The 18,029-nt window shown below is 43.8% G+C and overlaps 1 protein-coding gene across 1 annotated transcript in view; it reads left to right on the forward strand.

Moving 5' to 3' along the window:
• The window catches only part of LOC116516939 (septin-2), a 60,230-nt gene that overhangs the window by 3,618 nt on the left and 38,583 nt on the right, over window positions 1-18,029 (forward strand). Inside the window, exons 2-5 of the mRNA XM_032229627.1 lie at window positions 7,105-7,157; window positions 8,964-9,063; window positions 14,329-14,415; window positions 15,584-15,707. Of these exons, the coding sequence (XP_032085518.1) occupies window positions 7,131-7,157; window positions 8,964-9,063; window positions 14,329-14,415; window positions 15,584-15,707 (338 nt within the window). The 5' untranslated portion in view covers window positions 7,105-7,130. The remainder of the gene's footprint in view (window positions 1-7,104; window positions 7,158-8,963; window positions 9,064-14,328; window positions 14,416-15,583; window positions 15,708-18,029) is intronic.

Below are 18,029 nucleotides of genomic sequence, written 5' to 3' on the forward strand. Positions count from 1 at the left end.
GGTACAACGAGGGATGCGGTGGCTCAGTGGCTAAGACGCTGAGCTTGTCGATCAGAAATGTCAGCAGTTCAGTGGTTCGAATCCCTAGCGCCACGTAACGGAGTGAGCTCCCGTTACTTGTCCCAGCTTCTGCCAACCTAGCAGTTCGAAAGCACGTAAAAAATGCAAGTAGAAAAATAGGGACCACCTTTGGTGGGAAGGGAACAGCATTCCGTGCGCCTTCAGCGTTGAGTCATGCCAGCCACTTGACCAAAGAGATGTCTTCAGACAGCGCTGGCTCTTCGGCTTTGAAACGGAGATGAGCACCGCCCCCTAGAGTCGGGAACAACTAGCACATATGTGCGAGGTGAACTTTTACCTTTAGTTTTTAGGATTCAGGTTTAAGCCAAGAAAAGATGCAAAAATCTCGCACTTTCCCTTTGCCATACCTTAAGGTACAACGAAGGAGTTGGATCACATCATGTCTTATGGAAAAGATGGGTTTGAAGGACTGGACGTGGAGGCGGGGGGATGGAAATGAGACAGAAATAAACCATGGTTTATTTTGATGCCTGCTTTTTCCCTCGGTCGACATGGCATTTGATCGAGCTATCTTTTTTAACGCTGAGAACTTGAACACTTTATATAATATTTCATTTTGCTACGGTCGGAGAGGGAAATCCTCAAATGCCAGCTGGTATATTTATTTTTTTTGGTATCCTGGAGTTACAAAGGAAATGAGTTGGCTTCCTTCCTGCAGGAGGCCACCATCTCATACTGCGATTCTGGCATGACAGCATCTTCCAGGGGGCTCAAGTTGAGCTGAATAAGACAGGCTGCCCTTGATCTTTGACATTCTCTAAGTCTCTTAACACTCAAAACGCTGTTCTGTCAAAGTCCGGATGTCTCTTGGTACAAGACATAAAGTTCAGGAGTCATCTTTGGAAACCGGTGACTAGTCAAGTTACATAAGGTAAAAATAGGTCCGTTTCCAATTGCGGGTAATGAAACAAACTATAAGCAAACCGTAGAATAGAATAATATAACAGAGTTGGAAAGGACCTTGGAACAGGAATCCCCAATCTTTTGGACCTCAGGTACCACTAAATTTACAATCCATTTATAATTCATAATTTAAAATCCCGTGGACCACTAATAGGATCTGCCTAATGACTGGCTGGGTGGGTGTGGCTAGGTGGTCATGTGACTGGGTGGGTGTGGCTAACTTGATGTCACTCCCGTCAAGGGGCATCTCACCAGCCTCTATTCGCCCCTCCCCTCCCAGCACTCCACACCTGCCCGCCCGGGCTCCTTAGAGCCCCAACAGGAAGCAGTTGCTGGAGCTAAGCAGCTGCCAGAGAAAGAGTTGGCAAAACAGCTCAGTTCAAATTGGATCTGGCCGAGAAGGAGGCTCAGCAGAAGCACCTCACTGAGGACTACGAGTTTAGGGTTTCCAAGCAGAGGGAAGACCTGCGGGAGTGCAAGGGCAGATGCCGGTGCCTGGAGGCTCAGCGGGCTGAGATGGTCAGGCAGTTCCAGGCCATGATGCAGTCCCCTGGAATGAGGCCCTTTGCCACCAGTGGCGCTTCCCTCCACCCTGAATATTGCAATGTATGGCTATGAAGGTTGACCATAATAAAGGCTGAGTGCCAAAGAATGGAGGCCTTTGAACTCTGGTGCTGGAGAAGACTCCTGTGAGTCCCTTGGACTGCAAGGCGATCCAACCGGTCAGTCCTAGAGGAGATCAACCCTGACTGCTCTGTAGAAGGCCAGATCCTGAAAAGGAAACTCAAGTACTTTGGCCACCTAATGAGAAGGAAGGACTCCCTGGAGAACGATGGAGGGCAAAAGAAGAAGGGGACGGCAGAGAGGGAGGTGGCTGGATGGAGTCACCAAAGGAGTCGGTGTGAGCTTCAATGGACTCCAGAAGATGGTAGAGGACAGGAAGGCCTGGAGGAGCATTGTCCATGGGGTTGCGATGGGTCGGACATGACTTCGCAACTAACAACAAAAGCTAAATATGGGGACATAATAGATTCCTTCCCATTATTAATGAATATTACTTAAGTATCAGAGAAAGTTAAAAAAAACTTGTACTTTTCTCGCTGGTTTTTTTGGACCAAAAGATTTCTTTAATTAAATTACAAATATTTTACTACAACTCAGGGTGCTGAGTGCCAGGACTTTTGGAGGCCAAAGGGTTTGAGTTGGCTACCATTCAGGGCTTAAGAGCAAATCTGATTTAACTATCCAGCTGACCTCCGGGAAAAATATCTGGGAATGAATCCAAAGACTACTGAAAGCTGTTGTTTGTTCAGCTGCAGTGTTTTGCTGCCTTTGTGTTTGTATGTGGGTGGTGGTCAGGGATAAGCGACAATTGAAAATGTGTTGCTGCTAAAATAATTCTCTTAATTGATCCAATGATGCTGGAATGGGTTTGAAAAATAAGCCCCCTTTAATTGCTTCTTTGATTTTTAAGGAAACTGTAGCAAAGCTTTTATTTATTATTAAGAGGAGTATTTGATACAAAAATGTAAGCGTTGTATACAAAAGTATTGGCTACAAAGCCAAAATATTGGATACAACAATGTTAGAATAGAATAGAATGGAATAAAATGGAATAGAATAGAATAGAGAATAGAATAGAACAGAACAGAATAGAAAAGAATAGAGAATATAGAATAGAATATAATAAGAATTGATAATAGAATAAAATAAGAATAAGGATAGGATAGGATAGAATAGAATAAGAATTGAGAATAGAATAGAGGAATGGATTTAGAATAGAAATAGAATTCTTTATTGGCCAAGTGTGATTGGACACACAAGGAATTTGTCTTTGATGCAGATGCTCTCAGTGAACATAAAAAGACAAGATACATTTGTCATGAATTATAAGGTATAGCACTTAATGAGAGTCATGGGGTACAAATAAGCAATCGGGAAACAATCAATTTCAATATAAATAGAATAGAATAGAATTCTTTATTGGCCAAGTGTGATTGGACACACAAGGAATTTGTCTTTGGTGCAGATGTACCAAAACACAAGATACATTTGTCACGAATTATAAGGTATAGCACTTGAAAATCATAGGGTACAAATAAGCAATCAAATCATATTAGGAAACAATATAAATTGTAAGGATACAAGCAACAAAGTTACAGTCCTGCAGTCATAAGTGGAGAAGGGTGATAGGAACGATGGGAAGATTAACAGTAATGCAGACTTAGTAAATAGTTTGACAGTGTTGAGGGAATTATTTCTTTAGCAGAGTGATGGCCTTCGGGAAAACAACTATTCTTGGGTCTGGTTGTTCTGGTGTGCATACATGCTTTGTTTGTTACAAAGCAAAAGTATTTGATGTAAAATTTGATGCCTCAAAGAGTAGAGTCCCATTATTGACCTGTTTCACCCTTAAAATTCAGGATTAAGCTGTGCTGACTTAAAGGATATTCCTTTCCTTTCCATAGAGGTAACCCTCGACTTACAATAGTTCCATTTAGTGACAGTTCAGAGTTACAGTGACAAAAATGCCATGAAAAAAGTGACAGTTTTTCACACTTACGACCATTGCAGCACCTCCGGGGTCATGTGATCATCATGCTTGGCCACTGGCTCATGTTTATGATGGTTGCAGCATCCCCATGGTCACGTGATCGAAATCCATGGCAACTGGCATGGAGGTTGTGGCCTGCCAGAGGAACTGGGAGCAGACTCAGACAGTGAGGAGGTTGGGGAGGAAGATGGGCCAATCCTGGAATCTGGGGAAGGTTTGGATGAGGGCTCTGTGTCGGAGGCAGAGAGGGGGCCAGGGCCGTCTGACAGTTATCAGCTGCCTTCGGAGTCGGACATCAGTGAGGCAGAAGAACAGCTGGAGCCTGTTCCCAGTGTGTGCATGCGCAGAGCTGCCAGATGAAGGGAACAGCTAAAGAACAGGGGTTGGCTTGGGAATAAAGCCACAGGTGGACGATGAATGGCCCCTCCCATAGGAAATAAAAGAGGGACGAAAGGAGGAGGGGAGTTTGCAGGAGAACAGTTAGTTCAATTCATTAGTTCAATTCTCTGTCTCGGAGGTGTGTGTGTAATGACTCACACTGTTTGGCAATAGGGGAAACTGAAAAAAAAAGGTGCAAAGCACACACAATTAACCATTTTCCTGGAGTGCGAGCAATTCCCTGACCTGTTGGGTTTTTTTCACCACCACCCCACGCCTCCCTCTGCAGCTTTGGGTTGCATCCTGCCTTTCCTCGCAACAGGAAAGCATCTGTGTTGGGCCTCGCAGGTGTCTTTCTATAGGTCACTTCCTGCCTTTCAGGCTGGAGGGACGGGTGACAAAACCCCGCAGCGCTGACATGTCTTGTGCCTTTCCTCTTCAGCAGCTATCGCTAGTCTAAATAAAGGAACAATTCGTTTCATATAAAAACCCAGGCACGTCCACGCACCAACCGTTGCAAACGTACATCCAAAATTAGCATTGCCGGACCACCACCCCCTCCCTCGGATGCTCGTGTCCTCCCCTTCGTTTGAAAGAGATTTTGGTGCCCCTGATTTGAATTTTTGCAACCCGGGATTCAAAAAAAAAAAAAAAAGGCGGGTAGCCCACAAGTTACGACTAGCTGCGTAGCGGCAATTTGAAGTTCTGATGCAGGAGTGTCGAACTGGATTTCTTCGACAGCTGGATCAGCATTGTAGTTTTCCGCTGTTGTGGGGAAACGGGACAGACTCCTTCTGCAGCCCCCTGCTGGCCAAAACGTTGGGGGGGAACCATATGTGCCCCCCTATGCCCCATTTTTGGCCAGGACGGCCTCCTGCGACATCCTGCTTGCCAAAAGGGAGTGCGGGGGGGGGGGGGCTTCTGTGCTCTCACACACCCTGTTTTGGCCAGCAGAGTGCTGTAGGAAGCCGTTCAGGCTGAAAACGGGGGGTGTTGAGCCACGTGGCTGCCAGAGGTCACGTGGGCCAGTCCTTTAATATTTCCAGGCCGGCCGCGCGGCCTGATTTAAGCACCCCATGGGCTGGATCTGGCCTGTGGGCCAGTGGTGAAATTCATTTTTTTTTTACTACTGGTTCTGTGGGCATGGCTTGGTGGGTGTGGCAGGGGAAGGATATTGCAAAATCCCCATTCCCTCCTGATCAGCTGGGACTCGAAGGGCAGAGAATAGATCCGGGCGGGGCCAGCCAGAGGTGGTATTTTCCGGTTCTCTGAAGTACTCAAAATTTCGTTACCGGTTCTGCAGAACCGGTCAGAACCTGCTGAATTTCACCCCTGCTGCGGGCCTTGTGTGTGCCACCCCTATTCTGACAGATCTCCCCATGACTACTTAGGATGTGGGTTTGAAGTTCCCACAGTTGGGGCATATTTTGCTGTAAGTTAGTATTTTGGTTACTGGCAAACATACCCATTGCGGACAATGGATTTTCTTAACGTCGAACAATTGTGGCATTCATTTAATGACTGCCCATATTCGTTTAATGACTGCTCTGAAAAAGGTTGTAAAACCAGGCACTGTCATGTGGTGATTTGTTTAATGACTAGCAGAACTTACGCCCATAATTCCTGTAACAATGAGCAGGGGGCTGGATTAGAAGACCTCCATGGTCCCTTCCAGTTCTGTTCTATTCTGTTCTATTCTATTCCATTCCATTCCATTCTTTCATTTTTCTTTCTTTCCTTTCCTTTCCTTTCCTTTTCTTGATAGTCCAATTTGTAAAGTAGGATTAAAGGTTTTAAAACAAGCTGGAATATGTCAGTGAAGGCTGTTATCCTTGCTCTGCTTCTTAAAAATTAGAACAATCAAATTTTTAATCAATAGGAAACCAATCTGAATTGGTTTCTTTTTACTCTTGCTATGCAGGAGATATGCGATGCGGTGGCTCCGTGGCTAAGACGCTGAGCTTCTTGATCAGAAGGGTCGGCAGTTCAGCGGTTCGAATCCCTAGCGCCACGTAACGGAGTGAGCTCCCGTGACTTGTCCCAGCTTCTGCCAACCTCGCAGTTCAAAAGCACGTAAAAAATGCAAGTAGAAAAATAGGAACCACCTTTGGTGGGAAGATAACAGCGTTCCATGCGCCTTTGGCGTTGAGTCGTGCCGGCCACATGACCAGGGAGACGTCTTCGGACAGTGCTGGCTCTTTGGCTTTGAAACGGAGATGATCACCGCCCCCTAGAGTCGGGAACGACTAGGGATTGTCTCTTTTATTTAGTTTAGTTTTAGTTTACTTTATTGTCATTTCACCTTGTACAATGAAATTAAATGCCATCTTCAGTGTACATTGTAACTATAAAAATAAAACACAAACACACATCCTTCACATTCCATACAATTGAAAATCCCTGATATTGCATTCATATTGCACTATACAGTAGGATTCAACATAGTTACTGCTCGGGGATAGAAGCTGTTTTTCAGCCTGTTTGTCTTTGTTTTTACTGTCCTGTACCATCTGCCAGATGGTAATAGTTCAAAAAAAAAAAGGGTGCCCAGGATGAGATGGATTTTTAAGAATGTTTTGAGCTTCCTTAAGGCAGTGGGAGCTATAAAGCTCTTCCAAAGAGGGGAGAGGGCAACCAATGATCCTCTGGGTAATGATGTTGACCCTCTGGAGCCTGTCCTATCTGCCACTGTGCAATTAGCAAACCAGACACAGGCACAGTAAGTTAAAATACTCTCTATGGTGCAGCAGAAGATGTTATGGCTTATAAAACAGAATTGTATGATTCTCTGCATATGAACTCAGCCACCTTCTGCTCAAATGGATTAAGTAATTCACATTCTGTGTGTAGCTAGCCGCCGCGGTGTACCAAAAAGTGTTCAATTTGTACTTCGTTGTTACTAAACACGAACATGACTCATTTCACTGGAATACACTCTCTTGGGTGGGGTAGAATGAAAAAACTTAAAATATTTGTCATTTAATGATGTATTCCATGTGACTCACCCCTGAATACGTAGCCTTTTTTAAAAAATATATACCTCACTTTTATTTGAGTTCAGGAAAATAGACATTCAGTGTATATGAATGTGTTTGTCTCTCTGGATTCCAGCATCATACAATGGAAAAGACTAATGAATAAGATTCAGATTTAGCATCTAAATGTTCTGTGTTTTTCCCCCCCTGCAGGCTTTAGAAATTTGGTGTGCAGGAAAATGTCTCAGCCTGCTGAAAAAGTAAAGGTGAGTTAAAACTTGGGACATAGCCCATCAAAACAATTCTTAGCTTTCAATGTTTTATTTGGGGTTTTTAGGGTTTTAAAGGCTGCATTTTGCAATCTCTTTGGGGCGGGAAGTAGGCAAAAGAACAGCTGGAATAAATTTTAGAGAATCGTTGTTTAAATAAATAAGCCACTTTAATAACCTGAAATCATCCAGCTTTACTCATTCTACTTTGCTTGTTTTCTTTTGAACAGACTGAAGGGGGAAGGGGAATAGAAAATTATCCGTAAATGACTGAATCCATTCTAGAAAACAGTGGATAACAACTGGGATATGAATCTTTAGTGTAACATTGGCTAAATATCCTGCTTTCTCCCTCTTCCACAGCTCAACACTTTAATCATAATTTCTCAGTGTGAGTTTTCAAGCCAAAGGATAGTTAATAAAAGATTTTTCTTGGAAAAATTAAAATAAAGCTATAAAAGTAAACAATAAAACATTTTTTTTTAAAAAAAAAAAACACGCTGATCATCCTGCGGCATTCTGGACAGTCTCCAAGGGCAGCCCCATGTAGAGTATATTGCAGTAGTCAAGCCATGAGGTGATTAGGGCTATTTACAATTGAATGCTTCTCAATTTGAAAAAAAACAACTGTTATGTTAAGCCCTCATCATATACTCATTAAATATAAATGGCTTTATTTAAAAAAAAGATTTTTCTTGGTTTTCTCCACTGTTATCTGGCAGTGAAAGAGTAAAACATGCAGTATGCTGTGGATGATGGTGGCTGCGCAGCCAATCCAGTTTGATTTTTAAGCGGGTTTTGGGTCGAATAGAAAGTTGAGATCTCCCAGCAGGGTGAAACTGAATACTTTTCCAAACTTTTTACCTCAGATTCTCAAGAAGCAGTAAGAAGAGGAAGTAAAACTAGCCCCCTACTTCCTTGCAGTGGGAGTCCACAGAGACTCTGCATGGTTCTTACAAAGAGATCTTCTCCTAAACCATGTTCCTCATCCTCCCCCACTAGCCAGGAAAAGGAAACAGGAAATACATGATTTCTGTTGTAACTTGGGTCTGGAGTGTTGCTCAACCGTGGCGGCTTTAAGAGGTTGTGGACTTCAGCTCCCAGAATCCCCCAGCCAGCATAGACACACCCCTCTTAAAGTCGCCATGATTGAGGAACACTGCTCTAAAGGCATGGTTGAGCGTGCTAATTTTCCTTGTATGTGAAAATATCTGTGAAAATATCTACAGACCTCTCACATCCTGAACCACATCCTGAACTTCTACCCTGAAAACGACCCTATAGGGCACTGTACACCAGAACAATGAGACCCAAGGACAGTTTTCTCCCCATGCCATCACTCTGTGAAACAACTAATTCACAAAACACTGCCAAACTATTTATTAAGACTGTATTACTATTCTTCTTCTCATTTTTCCTACGACCTATCTCCTCTTCTATTCATGACTATAATTTTGTTGCTTATATCTTTACGGTTTAGATTGTTTTATTTTGTTTCCTAGTACCATTTATGTTGATTCTAGCACTAAGTGTTGCATCTTATGATTTGTGATGAATGTATTTTTATGATGACTGTGATCGTGATTTATCGCTTTTAGCTTTAATGTACAAGGAGAGCTTATGCACCGAAGACAAATTCCTTGTGTGTCCAATCATACTTGGCTAATAAATAAGTCTAGTCTAGCCTACTCTAATGTTCTTCTTTTAAGAAGCTGCTCTCAAGCTTGCAACTTTCCAACGTTGGTGCGTTTTCATGAATTCTGCCTCCAATTTGCTGCTTTCATTCTTGATTTCTCATTCCAGTTTTCTGACTCGGCTGGATATGTGGGGTTTGCCAATCTCCCCAACCAAGTCCACCGGAAGTCAGTCAAGAAAGGGTTTGAATTCACCCTCATGGTTGTCGGTATGTGGATTTGATTTTCCATATCATGCACGATTATTTAACAATTAAGTCATGGCCATTGACTTATCGAAAACGATCGAGTCCTCAACATACAACAGTCCATTTAGTTCCAAGTTAAAATGCCCCTGAAAAAAAGTGGCACGGCTGTTTTTCACACTTAACAACCGTTGGGTATTCCCATGGTCACATGATCAAAATTCAGACGCTTGGCCACTGACTCATATTTATGACGGTTGCAGTGTCTTAGGATCACATGTTCCCCTTTTGTGACCTTCTGACAAACAAAGTCGATGGGGAAGCCAGGTGCACTTAACAAGCATGTTACTAACTTAAAAACTGTGGTGATTATTGCAAGAAAGGTCATAAAACTCATGTAACAGCCATCATGTTGTGGCTAGCATTAATAGTCCATTGGAGCATAGGGTGCCGCATAATTGTGGGTGCTTTTTTGAAAAGTATCTGGTTTTTTTTTCCCGTTTGTGTGATGAAGATGATCAATTTTATACTTGTAAACATAATTTATACTTTTTATAGCATTTCTTTCTTGGTTTTATCAACATAAGCCATCTAAGGGTTTTGATAAGGTGTTCTGCAAATTCCTGGAATCACATCACTAAATAAAATACAGTGAGAAGCAGTATGGTGTAGCAATTATGGACTTGTAACCTGGATTAAATCCCTTTGTGACTTTACAATGATCCTTAGCATCCAGGATCAAATTTATCTCCCCCTAAGACGATTGTTAGGAGAACAAAAGAAAAACAGATTCCCATACATGCAGATTTAACTAACTAACTAACTAACTAACTAACTAACTATCTATCTATCTATCTATCTATCTATCTATCTATCTATCTATCTATCTACCTACCTACCTACCTACCTACCTACCTACCTACCTACCTACCTACCTACGTCTGTCTGTCTGTCTGTCTGTCTGTCTGTCTGTCTGTCTGTCTGTCTGTCTGTCTGTCTGTCTATCTATCTATCTATCTATCTATCTATCTATCTATCTATCTATCTATCTATCTATCTATCTCTATCATCTATCTAAATAGCTGTGTGTATATATGTTCCAGCATAACTCTGGAACGCCTCGAGCAATTTCAACCAGATGTGGTACACATATGACTTACTTCCTGGAAACAAACACTGTGGGGGGTAAGACATCCCTAACACCCCTCGGAGGAGGTGTCCTCTTAAGATACCGCCTGTTGTGCCTTAAAATGGATTCTACCGTACTGCCGTAAAATGGCTTCTACTGTGCAGCACAGTGGATTTGCCATGTTAACGGCTTCACAGTACTCCACAAGGGGCCTCCCTCTGGTAACGGGGGAAACCCAGCATTAGAAATTACTCTTGGTCCGGGATTATTTTGGACGACAAATGTATGGATTAGGATAAATAAATACTGAAGCAACGCCAGGTTATCAGCTAGTTTCTAACTAAAGAAGAAAGAATTCTCAGCCAGAGGAGAAAATGGCGCTGTCCTCTTCTGTTCGGGCTGTTTTTCTAGCAAGATTCATTCTTGTCAGCTTCGGCTTTTCAGAGTAGCGCAGAAGCTTAAAGAAAAATGGTTGTGTATCCAAGTCAGTTTGACAAGAACGTCCAAAGGAGATGTGTCCCAAGAGGGACATATTACTTTTGCTAATTCCTTCCTGTTTTAGAGAAATGACTCAAATCTTTTAGGGTCAAAAGCAGTGCATCGAAATGGCAATGTGACAAGAGAAGCCACTGAGTTCACAGTCCTGTTTTTGGCACAGGATTTAGGAAGGAGGGGATTTAGAAAAAGGGATTTCGGTGGTATGATTCTGATTTCACTCTTCCTCGGTGGCAGCTACCTGTTCTGACCTAGGCTTCCCAAAAGCACGACTCCTTGTCCTGATAAAACCCCTTTTATTTAGTTTTAAAGTGAATTCCTCTCCAGTAAAGTCCCGGCCAACAGTCTTTAGAAGAAATTTCACAACTACAGACCTTTATCAGACTTGGAGAGCTGTCAGGCTAATATCTTCCAAATGACACGCTGTAGCAGCAATTCCTTGGCAAGAAATCAGGAACAGATCTTCACCCTAATGGATTAAACTAATTGCCTCCTTCAAACTCCACTCCCCTTTCGCTCGTCTTTATTCCCTCTGGGAGGGGCCATTCACAATCCACCTGTGGCCTCACTCCCAAGTCGACCCCTGTTCTTTAGCTGTTCCCTTCGTCTGGCAACTCTGCACATGCGCACTCTGGGAACAGGCTCTAGCTGTTCCTCTACCTCAGTGATCCCCAACCCCCGGTCCGCGGACCGGTGCCGGGCCGCGGAGTACCTGGCACTGGGCCGCGCAGCGGCCGGGGGCCATGCAACGGCCGACTTCACTCATGCAGTGCCGTCGCCGGAGGGGGGGAGCTGCGCGGAAGCACAGGAGCAAGTGAGGCGAGGAGGAAGAATCCCCCGCTACTACACCACCTCCGCCCCCTCCCCGAGTCAGCCGTCCCCTCAGTGAACGCCTCCGCCTCTTTCTCCTTTCTCGCCTCAGTCGGCTCGCCTGGAAGCGAGGCGAGGAGGGGGCGGACCATGCGTTGGAAGCGGAGCCCTTGGAGGCTGCTCTCTTCTTTTTCCCGCCCGGCCTTGGCTTGTGAGAAGGAACGGCGGGAGAGGTAGAGAGAGAGAGAGAGAGAACGTCGGGCAGCCGAGGGCGGGGGGGGGGGGTCTTTTGAGGGGAGATGGGGTGTGTGCGATTTTGGCGCCAGATTCAGGCCGCCGCTGCCGCTATTGCAGCGCACGGTGGAAAAACGGCGGTCTTGCCCACCCCTTCCCTGCCTCCCGCCCGCTCCAGTTGTGGGTGGGGGCTCGGTGCCTGAAGTCTCTTGCCTCTCTTCCAAAATTTCGCCAACGGGCATCGGTGAAGCGCGCTCTTTCTCTTCCTCACAAAACACATTTCCTTTCCCCCCACGCGTAGTTATTGGCGATATGCACTCTTGGAGGCTGCGCTCCCGGGTCGTGTTTCCTTTTTGCAGCCCATGAGAATGCCTGGTTCTGAGCCTCAAAAAACGAGAGTTCTCTTAAGGCTGCAAAAAAGGAATATACTTTGGTCCTTGAAGCGCTTTTCCTGTTATTTGGACATTATATATATATATACGTACGTACGTACGTACGTACGGTATGTATATATGCATGTATGTATATATATGTGTATATGTGTATATATATATATATGTATGTATGTATGTATGTATGTATATATATATATATATATATATATATATATATATATATATATATATATATATATATATATATGTCTGTAGTCCATAATATAGTGATGATTTTAAAAAAAATTAGTTGAGCACATGGAATCTTTTTTCTTTTAGTATATTTTGGAGGTGGGGGCCCACTTTGTTATTTAAGATAGTATCTCCTTTTATATATCGTAGTGAAGATACCTAATACTCCCACCCCCTATTTCCCCCACCACAACCTTGTGAGGTGGGGGGGCTTAGATAGAGTGAATGGGCTTAATACTGTATTCTTTTTACATTGCTATCCTCTGGCTTATTTAATTTTGCCCTTGCTCTTTTTATCTTTGACCTTGATTAATTCAGCTGTTTATTCCTTAAAATCTACATACAAAATGGAAGGTGGGATATGATTCAGGTGTTGAATTGGGAAGGTGGATTTAAAAAGTATGTTTGTATTCCCCCATTTTCGCCCCCCCACCCCTGCGCGCGCTCAGCGGGCCACGGTAAAATTATCAAAGGCTGACTGGTCTGCGGCGATAAAAAGGTTGGGGACCACTGCTCTACCTCACTGATGTCTGACTCTGAAGGCAGCTGATAACTCGGATGGCTCTGGCCCCCTCTCTGCCTCCGACACAGAGCCCTCATCAGAGCCTTCCCCAGACTCCAGGACTGGCCCAGGTTCCTCCCCAACCTCCTCACTGTCCGAATCTGCGGCTGGCATCCTACAACCCTACCTTAGACTTCTTCCACGATGCATTCGAGGAATAAGTGGCATTGTGTTTCTGAAATAGTTGTGGTAGAAATGGTCCTTGACTTACAACAATTCATTTAGCGACCATTCCGAGTTACAACAGCATTGAAAAAAAGTGACTTTTGAACACTTTTCACACTTATAACCATTGCAACATCCCAAAAGTCAGTGATCAAAATCCAGACACTTGGCAACTGGTTCATGTTTATGACGGTTGCAGCATCCCGGGGGTGGTGGTGGTGGTGTAATGGGGATCCCCTTTTGCAACCTTCTGACCAGCAATAGGTCAATAGGGAAGCCAGATTCACTTAACAGCCATGTTGCTAGCTTAACAGCTGCAGTGATTCACCAAATAGCTGTGGCAAGAAAGGTTGTAAAATGGGGCAAAGCTCCATTTGCCCCATGTCTCACTTAGCAACAGAAATTCTGGGCTCCGTTGTGCCCAAAAGTCGAAGAATACCCGTATTTCCGAGAAATCTGTGGAGCAGATTTAAAATGTGAACAAAAGCCTGCATTTCTTGTTGTTAGTTGCAAAGTTGAGAGCCGAGGTGGCGCAGTGGTTAAGAGTGCAGTACTGCAGGCCACTTCAGCTGACTGTTATCTGCAGTTCAGCGGTTCAAATCTCACCGGCTCAAGGTTGACTCAGCCTTCCATCTTTCCGAGGTGGGTGAAATGAGGACCCAGACTGTGGGGGCGATATGCTGATTCTGTAAACCGCTTAGAGAGGGCTGAAAGCCCTATGAAGTGGTATATAAGTCTAACTGCTATTGCTATTGCTATAGTTGTGTCTGACCCATCGCAACCCCATGGACAACATTCCTCCAGGCCTTCCTATCCTCTACCATCCTCTGGAGTCCATTGAAGCTCACGCCGACTGCTTCAGTGACTCCATCCAGCCACCTCCTTCTCTGCCATTCTTCTTTTGCCCTCCATCATTCCCAGCATGAGGCTCTTCTCCAGGGAGTCCTTCCTTCTCATTAAGTGGCCAAAGTATTTGAGTTTCCTCTTCAAGATCTGGCATTCTAAAGAGCAGTCACGGTTGATCTCTTCTAGGACTGACCGGTTGGATGGCCTTGCGGTCCAAGGGACTCGCAGGAGTCTTCTCCAGCACCAGAGTTCAAATGCATTTGTAGATTACTTTTAAAAGACTAATGTAATAAGGCCTTTTGATAATGCTGTCTTAAAAAACAGGGGGTGGGGAGGGAAATTTGATCATTTGACAAATCTGCCGCTTACATGGAATGGTAGAAAAATTATCCCAGGGATTAAATATTCCTCTTATTTAACAGGAGAATCCGGTTTGGGCAAATCCACTTTAATTAACAGTTTATTCCTGACGGATCTGTACCCTGAACGTTACATCCCTGGAGCTGGAGGTAATTTTAAAAATATCTGGGATTCATCTCCCGGAAGTATGTGGCTGGGGAATTTGGGGAGTTGAAGGCCTTAAAATTGCCAAGATTGAGAAACACCATTTGAATAGAGTAGGGTAGGGTAGGGTAGAGTAGGATGGGATAGGATAGGATAGAAACACAGAATAGAATAGAAAATAGAATAGAACAGAATAGGAATAGGAATAGAATAGGACTAGGAATAGAATCAGAACAGAGAATAGAGTAGAAAATAGAATAGAACAGAAGATAGAATAGGAATAGCAAAGCATAGCATAGCATAGAATAGCATAGATGGAATGGAATGGAATAGAATCAACAGAGAACAGAATAGAGAATAGAAAATAGAATAGAAGATGGATTAGCATAGCATAGCATAAAATTGGAATAGAGAATAGAATAGAACAGAAGATAGAATAGGAATAGCATAACATAGCATGGAGTGGAATGGAATGGAATACAATAGCATAAAATTGGAACAGAGAATAGAGAATAGAATAGAACAGAAGATAGAATAGGAATAGCATAACATAGCATGGAGTGGAATAGAATAGAATCGGAATAGAGAATAGAATAGAAAATAGAATAGAAGATGGAATAGGAATAGCATAGCATAGCATAGAATTGTAACAGATAATAGAATAGAAAATAGAATAGAACAGAAGATAGAATAGGAATAGCATAGCATAGGAATAGAGAATAGAATAGAAAATAGAATAGAAAAGAAGATAAAATAGGAAGAGAAGATAAAATAGAACAGAACAGAAATAAGAATAGGAATAGGAATGGAATGGAATAGAATAACAGACTTGGAAGGGACCTTGGAGGTCTTCTAATCCATCCGATTCCAAACAATTTCATATGATTCCAGTTTCACCTTCCTTTCTTTAAGCTGAAAGGGCCAACCCCCAACCTTTGCTGAGGTCCCAAGTCCCCTTTGGTAGCCTTTCCAACCAGCGCTCCCAACCATGGCCACTTCTAGGTGTGCGGCCCTTTTAAACTCCTCCCCCCTCCCCGAATTCTAACGAAGAACTATACAGAGCTATGCAGTTCTGGGGTTGAACATCTATGGAGATTCTCAATCCTCCAGGTCACAGTTGTCCCCCAAAGGTGCTTCGGTGGTTTAACATCCCCCCCCCTCTTTCTCCGATAGAAAAGATCGAAAGGACAGTTCAGATCGAAGCATCGACTGTCGAAATTGAAGAGCGAGGGGTCAAGCTACGTTTGACCGTCGTGGACACTCCGGGCTACGGAGATGCCATCAACAGCCAAAACTGGTAAGTGTTGCTCTGGTTCTCCCCCCCCCCCCCAAAAAAAAAAACCAAATTGACCTATCTCTGGTCTTCCTTGTGCCATTCTCAGCTCTGCCCATCCTTCCAATGACGTCACCTTCTCGTTGCCGGTAAATCTCGCTTGACCCTTCCCTTTGAATCTCTGAATGGCTGGACCTCGGCCATTGTGTTGTCAGAAGAATTTCCTGTTGATTGTATTCCGCTGCTTGTGTTTATTCTTTGGAAAGATTTCTTGAAGTTCTGCAGATCTGAAAATTCTGCTTTCCTTTTTTTTGGGGGGGGTGGGGGGAGGGTGTCTGGGAGGGAGACGCTAAACATTGGGTGGGAGGAACAAGACGTTCTAAGGCCCAGCGTTACGTCGTGCGGTCGAACTTGCTGCAGAGAATTCAAAGGATTGTAGAAACAATCGTTTATTTTTAAAAAGTCCACAAAAAACCCTGTCTGCTGGAGTCTTCCTTTTCCTTTCTCTCCCCAACCAATAGGAAGGCGGCGTCTTTTTTCTATTCATCACCTTACAAGGTTTCTCACGGCATGGAGGATGATGCGGGAACCAATCTGGGTCGGTCGCGGGTGTTCTGACCTAGGCTTCCCCAGCGGCACGAAGCCGAGTCCTCGTCCCGAGAAACCCCTTTTATTTCATTTACAGTGAATTCTTCTCCAGCAAAGTCTTTCCTCTCTCAAAGTCTTTCAAGATAGTTCACAATTACCGCCCTTTATCAGGCTTGGAGATTGGCCAGGCCGATATCTTTTAGATGCCGCAATACTTGGCAAGAAGGCAGGAATGAACTAATGGTCTCCTGCAAACTCCACTCCCCTTTCGCTCCTCTTTTATTCTCTCTGGGGGGGGGGGCACTCTGCGCATGCGCACAGTGGGAAGATGATCTTCCGGTTTTGGGCGTCCCTGGTCAGCTGGTGTTCGCATGTGCATGTTCACAACAGAAAACAGAAGATCATCTTCCCGATGTGCATTTGCGCACTGCCCAACTGCTCTTCCAGTTTCCGGCGCTCCCAAGCCCATGAAAACCAGCTGGCCAGCATGCTGGAACCCTGAAGAGCAACGGAGAACGGATCGTGTGCCTGGAGAGATGGCTCGGTGTGCCACTTGAGGCACCCGAGTGCCTCGGAGTTTGTTTTCTGTGGGTGCATTATTTGGAAAACTGACAGACAGACTGTACTTGCCATCTTTCGTTCAGAATGAATTGCCCATTCATTAAAAAAAATCTCTCTCTTGCAAAGCGGTTGTGAGCATGAATGTGTCTCCCGAACTTCCTTTGGCTAGGAAGAGTTAATCTATCTCCCTGATGTTAGATGCATGCCCCCCCCCCCCAACAAGTAAAAAAGAAACTCGTCTCCCTTTGCTGTTCTAATGCAGAGAACAGGATATGACCTCATCTCATGGAGGCTGCTGATGTCTCATTTAAAGACAGGTGTTTCCCCAATCACAAAGCCAAGTATGGTTAAGAGGAACAATGGAAGATTCCTAGAAAATTACCTTCCCCCGAATTTCGGCACGCAAGAGAAGCTAATAAAAAAATCGTCATCTATGTGTCAGCCTTGATTTTTTTAAATCCAAATTTTATTTTATTCAAAACATTAAAATACAAACTTCCAAAAAGAGGGAAAGAAGAAAAAGCAACACAAAAAATGTGCATTAAACCCCCCCCAAAACACTCCCTCCCTCCCTCCCTCCCTCCCTCCCTCTCTCTCTCTCTCTCTCTCTCTCTCTCTCTCTCTATATATATATATATATATATATATATATATATATATATACATACATACATACATACATACATACATACATACATACATATATATATATATATATCATACACATATATACATCATACACATATATACACACACATGCATACACACACACACACATATATATGTATGTACATACATACATACATACATACTAGCTGGATAACTGTGCTTCACAACAAAACTATGTGATTGAGCTATGCAGGAGAAATTTGGTTCACAATCCGTTGGCTCAGTGGTGGTCGGTGATTGAAACACATAAGGGAATATCCATCCCACCACCTTGAGTCCAGAAGTATTTCCATAGGTGGAAGGTGTAAACATTTTGCTGAGGTACCGACGTTTAGTACTGTAAGGAGCCCCAGTCTTCTCCTGAGTGAAGGAGTGGAACTTCTGCCAGTTTGAACTGAGGTAACGGAACGTGAGGCAACTGGCAGTTGGAACAGAGTTCTTTTCGGGTGGGGAGGGGGAGTAGAACTCCTTAGCATCAGAGTGTGTTAATTACTGTATAAGGAATACTGATGATCTGATGATCATTTT

This window comes from Thamnophis elegans, chromosome 13 (genome assembly GCF_009769535.1).
Source record: "Thamnophis elegans isolate rThaEle1 chromosome 13, rThaEle1.pri, whole genome shotgun sequence".
NCBI lineage: Eukaryota > Metazoa > Chordata > Lepidosauria > Squamata > Colubridae > Thamnophis > Thamnophis elegans.